This window comes from Aptenodytes forsteri, unplaced genomic scaffold, assembly GCF_000699145.1.
Source record: "Aptenodytes forsteri isolate BGI_AS27 unplaced genomic scaffold, ASM69914v1 Scaffold242, whole genome shotgun sequence".
NCBI classification, from domain to species: Eukaryota; Metazoa; Chordata; class Aves; order Sphenisciformes; family Spheniscidae; genus Aptenodytes; species Aptenodytes forsteri.
The window spans coordinates 1,812,321-1,819,007 of NW_008795253.1; the positions used below are offsets into that span (position 1 = coordinate 1,812,321).

At 36.1% G+C, this 6,687-nt stretch overlaps 1 protein-coding gene across 2 annotated transcripts in view; it reads right to left on the bottom strand.

Annotated features, from left to right (window-relative positions):
- Positions 1-1,976: 1,976 nt before the first annotated feature.
- The window catches only part of TAPT1 (transmembrane anterior posterior transformation 1), a 42,661-nt gene continuing 37,950 nt past the window's right edge, over positions 1,977-6,687 (bottom strand). For both annotated transcript variants that reach the window (XM_009279107.2, XM_019472020.1), the window contains one exon: positions 1,977-4,114. In XM_009279107.2, the coding sequence (XP_009277382.1) occupies positions 3,885-4,114 (230 nt within the window). In that variant the 3' untranslated portion in view covers positions 1,977-3,884. The remainder of the gene's footprint in view (positions 4,115-6,687) is intronic.

A 6,687-nucleotide genomic window follows, 5' to 3' on the forward strand; every position in this document is an offset into this window, starting at 1 on the left:
GGCTTAGTTAGCATGGCCGATGAAAGATACTATTCACCTAGAGAAAGAGACATACAGAAGTGATATGTTCGGTGATTTTGACAGCCTTCATAGTTTAAGGATCTCATACCACTATATACAGAAGAACTTCCTTGAGATAAAGATGGTCTCATTGCACCGCTTTTGCAGTGTTTGTTACAGCCCCCTTTGCTAGCTGCTTTGTACACACACAAAACTATTTGCTTCCTTGGAGTCAAAATTAACATTTCCCAAATGTCTAAGAAAGAGCAATTACTCTGAAGTTTTAAGAGCAAACTTTGTCTAGTAATTGTGAAGAGCATTTCTGAAGCCATGATTACCCAAGGCTGACACAGTTGGTACAACTCCTGGTTTACAAACAATGGAGTAGCCCAGTTTGTAAGACAAAATGTTGCAATGTTTCAGGAGTTTCACAGTTTGGTTACGTTTGTGCTATAATTAAGTTGCATTCACCCTTGCTTACCGCCACCAAATAGATTCAGAATTGTGGCCCAACAGCTGAGCTGGCATAGCAGCCACAACTGGGCAAATACTGGCTTTAACAACTGACCTTAAGGACTATGCTGACTTACTTACAAAAACTGACTTCTAAATGAATATTTAGAATATAGAAAGTTTTGCACTACAAAAACAAACACAACGAAGTTGAGAAGTTTCAAACTCACTAAATTAAGAGGCAAGTAAATTAACAGTGTACTTGTGATTGTAAAACTACTTTGCTTGAGGGGAAATTCTGCTCAGCTGATGAACATCTGAAAGGCTTCAAAAGAGTAATTAAATAATCCTATGGAAAACATGGTTGTTCCTTAATGCTCCCATAATGAATACTACTAATTATGAATATACACTGTACTCAGTGTGTGCTTTTGGAATTAATTCGGCAACTGTGACTTTAGTTGAAATATCACTGCTTGCATCAGAACTGTCTAGATTTTGTTTCTGGAGGGATTTATTAATTGAAGAACTCCATTTATTTACTGCTTAACCTCTGATGCTCTTATTTATTTTACTGTTAAGAAGGGAGCTTTTCAAGAAAACCTAAAGAAATAAAGAACTGCATCTATAGATGAGAAATTTGGGCTTGCTGTTTTTTTTTTTTGTTGTTGTTGTTTTGTGGTTTGTTCCCTCCCCACTCCAGCCACCTCTAGAGTTCTGAGAGGACCACCCAGGCTCAGAGAAGAAGCTGTGACCTTTCATTAAAGATGCACCGCTAGATATTCATGGAATCCCTATTAATCACAAACAAGAACATGAGAACAATTAGAGAGCTTGGAGCAAGAGAAAACAATGAAATTTCATGCCCAGTTGGGCCCCTACCAGACTTTGAGTGTTTAATGGGAAGTGTTGCATTTGCAATGCCTCAAGCATACCTCTGAATTATTTTATCCCTAAGTCAACAAAGTTACGCCTACACAACAGAGATGTAACAGCCATATCCCAAAGCCCAGCTATACTGCTTTAGATCTAGTTATCACAATTCAAGCGTAAAAACAAAGCAACAAAGGCTCCCAGCCTCAAGACGAGGATTTGGGCCAGGACTTGGACTTAAGAGCAGTTAGCCATTACCCTTTCGCTGTTACTGTCATGTGCTCGGGAAGGGATTTGCCTAAGCTTATACTGCAGTGACATTTGGCTTTGCTATGTAGGTGTAACCAGCCCAATTGTAGTAACCGACTACATAAATTACAACTCCTTTAAGACATAATATTTTTCCATTTACATGGGTTTTGCCTTTAAAAAACTAATTAATGTGAAGGTATTGATGCCAACCTACTACAAGTGGAATAACCAACTGCTACAGAAATAAATCAGAAGTAAAGCCATTGATAACCCAGTTCTCATGCACATTCGTGTCCCACATTTGCAAGAATCTTACTTTATGGAAATCGGAATTTAATACAGTAAATACATTGCAAATTCACCAACTGAATACTAAGAAAGAAATGTTGATGCTGTACTTTTCCTTTTTTAAACAAATATTACAAAATTGAATTTTATTGAGTTTCACACAAGATGCACTTATAAAATTGATACAGAATGTCATTCAACAGAAAAAAAAATGAAAACAATTCCAAGCTTCCTTTAGCAACTGCTAAATAATTCAAAAATAACATACAGCAAATTGACAGATAATCTGAATTTCAATGTGTGAACATCTCCAATTAGTATAAAATACATCAAAAGTTAAAGAATTTCAGATTTTTCCCCAGCACAAGTGTTGTTCTTTTTACTCTCATCCCTGAACAGTAACCACAGATTTTGGCCGTTACTCCAGCTACTCTTGATGGGAGAGGAGAGGAGAGGCTGAAAGACTGCAGCAAGAAGTTCCCACCAGAGCAGACCACGCTAACCTGTATGGCAAAGCCATCTCATTACCAAGTCTGCTCAGATACGCGATAACGTTGTCCAGCTGTCTCCACTTGCTGTATTACTGTAGTCCTGCAAGTTTCAGGGATTAGCATAGACATTAAACTTTCATATGTTCATAAACCAAATAAACTTTGGCTTTCCCACTTTGACAAATTATGAAATTAGCAAGGAGCAAATTTTGTCTTCATTTGTTCAGCACTGAAGTACTTTTATGATACCTTCCCTTGGAAAGTGAAACGTGCTTACTTAAATATCTGAAAGGCATTTGAAGTTAATGCTGTCTTTTAACAATGTATGAAGAATTTATCATTAACTAAAGGGTCTCTTCTGATACAAGTCTCCAGCCTAAGTTTTGAGCTCAAATTTATTCCATTCTTGGTCTGAGGATTCCAAATCATCTTTCATCAATTCTCCCACAACTGCATCTCACACTAGAAATTAAGATGAATCGTAATGCTCAAGTGCTCTTTATAGATCTAGTCCATCTACTTAAGTTTGGCTAAAACCAATCAATTAAAATGGATAATCCTGATTTGATTGTCGGTATGAGCTTTTATAGGCATGTTCTCAGGCAAGTTAACACACAGATGTCATTCTTATCAGAGTTAAACCCAAAATGCAGTGTAATATTCTTTGCTGCTGCGTTAATGCCATACATACAGTTCCAACACAACAGTTGCATGCTACAATTAACACTGCCTTTCCTCAACATATAGAGGTGCCCCTTTATTATTTTTTCCTACAGCAACAAAAAATCCTCAGCTTTTAAAAATAATTTTATAAATAATTTGCCTTGCAGGACACACAACACAAGAAATGATTGCTTCATATTTGCCCAGTTAAGCAGAACCTTCATTACTGTGATCTTTCCTTGGTGTTTAGTATTTAGATGAAATAGTATGCAGTAAGTCTTTCATTTAAAGGCAAAATTTTATTCTGATTACAAGATTTTCAAGATACATCTTGAAAAGATTTTTGTTGACAAGAATAACTGTCTTGACTTACTGTTTTATGTACCAAAGCTTTATGCGTTTGTTGATATAAGCACAAGTTTTGAATTCTGCTTGCAGATGTTTAATAAAACAGGTAACTGGAAAGGCAAGCTTCCGGTCAAGTTGTCATACATTTCCAGGAATATCCTTACACTGGAGGAACCTTCATGAAAAGTAGTATCTTCTGTAAGCATGGTTTCATAACGCAGAACAGGATTATGCTTTTTTTCCCAGTCTATTTTCCAGAAAAGTGATACTGCAGCTCTGCCACCAGGCTAGAGACTCACGATCCACCACATTTTCCAAGAGGCAAGTTAAAGATTACTTTCTTGACCTGACCAGATACCAAGCCAAGTTACTTGTAGAAAGAAATTAATATTTTTTGCCATTAATAATTTAAGTTTTTAAATAAATATTTTTGTGCCTTTTTTGGCAACTGTCCATTCTGGTAGCATCTGCTGTCCCAACAGCTCAGTATCCTTAGCACATTGATTAAAAAAAATCTTAGTCAATTCTGTTTCCACAAATAGTAAACCTGTCTATCTCCAACAAGTCTTTCTTTGAAGACCTGTGTTTTAATTCTGAACTGTCTTGGTTTATATCTTTTTCTTCTCCATCAGGAGTTGTCAGAAATTGATCAGAATTGCTTGTTACAAGTAAAGATGGGGTATTCTCCTTCTGATGCACAGGTTGATTGGTAACAGATGTAGATCCATTTTCATCTGTGGAAATTCCTGTTGGAACATATGACAATTACAAAGATAATCATGAATTTAACACAGACATACTGATGCATCTGTGACACCCAGATTCATCCAAAGCTGTCCTGAAAAAGTGTGCTGCATTAAATCAGAGGAAGAATGCTTTGTGGAAGCCACTACCTCTTCTTAGTTTTGCCATAAGGGATTTCCTTTTCTAATTTGGTAAAAGGATATAAAATGAATTCTACAGAAGTTCAGATAAGGAGCGAGTGCATAAAGCAGCAGATGTTAGGACATAAACTGCATTCTTCTGGTTTACATACTCATTTTTGTTGGCTTAGGCAAAAAGATTTTTGACAGTCATTGTGAGAATCACACAAATATTTTCTACTGAAACGAAGAACAGGAATCTCTGTAGAGGGAACTAGATGTGCCTAATCCTCTATATATGTACAATAAACCTGGCTTCTCTAGGGATAGCTAATAAATGACTCATGCACTGCTACACACTTTAATAGCACTGGCTCCTAAAGCAGTTCTATTAAAGATATCTATTTTTATTCCTGCCTCTTACTTCAGTGGAATTGAACACTGGCTCCATTAACCTAAGATATTAGTAAGTAATATCAATGTCTTGTTTCCACATTTTGTTAAAAAATTTAAAGAATTAAAATGCACAAGCAAATGACAAGGAAATACATTTTTCTTATTTACTATCTCCTCGTAAAGACTGAGTTATTGTTTCTAAAGGAATCTGAAAAAATCTGACTGATGTGGAGAGTACTGCAGACCAGCCCAAGGGAACATTATTTGTCAGAATGGCAGCACTATCCAAATTACTACAAAAACTTCTTTCTGTATAGCATCTCTTCACAGTGTACCATCTACTACTTGAAGGTACATGGATTATTCTCTATAGTACCTTTGACTTCTGTAAGACTAAACTTGCATCAAGAAAGGAGACACGTAATGCTAATTGTAGAACTTTGTTGCAAAGGTAAGTATTTTCTAACCCAGCAGCTATCAGAGAAAGCTGGTCAGCCTATAATGATTACCAGTAATTAGAACTTCCATCCTTCAAGAGCAAGTATAAAATTTTATCCTTCAAAATTTTAAACTATTTCTCTGGACGAGGTGGAACTCTTAAGAAAATACATTGACTTACATTATAAGCTAACAGAAAGTAGACCAGAGTAATTCCCTCACCCTCATCCTAGTAAGAGATGGGTTGAGAGACTGTACTGAAAAAAAGCTGGTAAGTGGGACATGGGGATTAATCAGTATCGCAGAGCCCAGCAGTAACAATGCAGACACACAGAAGCTGGGAAAGGTAAAAATCATTCTTTCACATAACTGAGGTTTCTAGTAAATAAAGAGCTGTTAAAAGGTATAAAAAAAATCCTGAAAAACTGTTAAAAATTGAGCTTTTTCATCACCAATGGAAGTTTAGAATATTCTAAATAAAATCAGCAAAAGCTTTTTGGTTGCTACTTTTTTTAATCAAAATCTTTCCATTTGAGGAAATAAGCATCTCTGCTGACTGACCTGGTAAAATTGCTGCTGCTTCAGCTAAAAATAGTCTTCAGGATTTACTTACTGTGAGTAAGTTTAAGGGTCAATCTAAGTATAGCTTATTCAGTCTCATATCCAAGTGTAGTACTAGAATCTTTTATTAAAACATTATCATTATGATAGTTGTCTAATGAAATGCAAAAGACATTCAGACCAATTCATATTACATTCTTTCATGATGAAACTAAAGCAACTCTATGAATTTAAGCTATTTAAAAATAAACATCTGCACGGAGTTTCTGCATGATGTGATTTGACACAGGTGAGATGAGATTTATGACAAACACTGACAAGATTCTTAACTCTACAATTGCTGGCGAGACACTAGAACAACTAATAAGCACCTCACATTTCAAGCTGTTCCAAGTCTTTGGCAAGCAACTGAGTGAACACAATAAAAGCCTCACTGTGAAGTTCTCTAGGGCTGTCATTGAGCTCTTCACAGAGGAAGATATACAATCTATTGTTCCAGTTGACTGGAACAATGAAGGTTGCTATTGCCTTCTACAACGTGTCACAGGAATATAATAATGCCCTATTCCAATTATATATTAACCACTAATGCTGAGGACCCATATGAGAAAACCACGCTGCACAGACTTGAAATGAAGCAAGTAGAGACCAGCTGAAATTCCTATTTGGATTTCATAAAGCTTTTCATTCATGTGTTTATGACAACTATAAGTAATTACATCTATTGCGTGCCATGTTTTACATTAATTTCTGTAAGAAATGCATAGATTGCTTCCTTATTAAACTTCAGCACTGCTGAAGTTACACATCACCAGAGATGATGTGTAAATATTTACTTACTTGTATAGTGACATGGAAGAGGGGGTTGGACTAGATGATCTTTAAAGGTCCCTTCCAACCCAAACGATTCTATGATTATGATTTTCAAACAAAAGTGTGCTACTGTTCTGATGTTTCTATCACCTCCACATATCAGGGTGGGATCTTATCAGAGAGATGAGTATTTATAACCAAAAGAGCAATAAGGTCTCCCTTGAGCCTCCTTTTCTCCAGGCTAAACA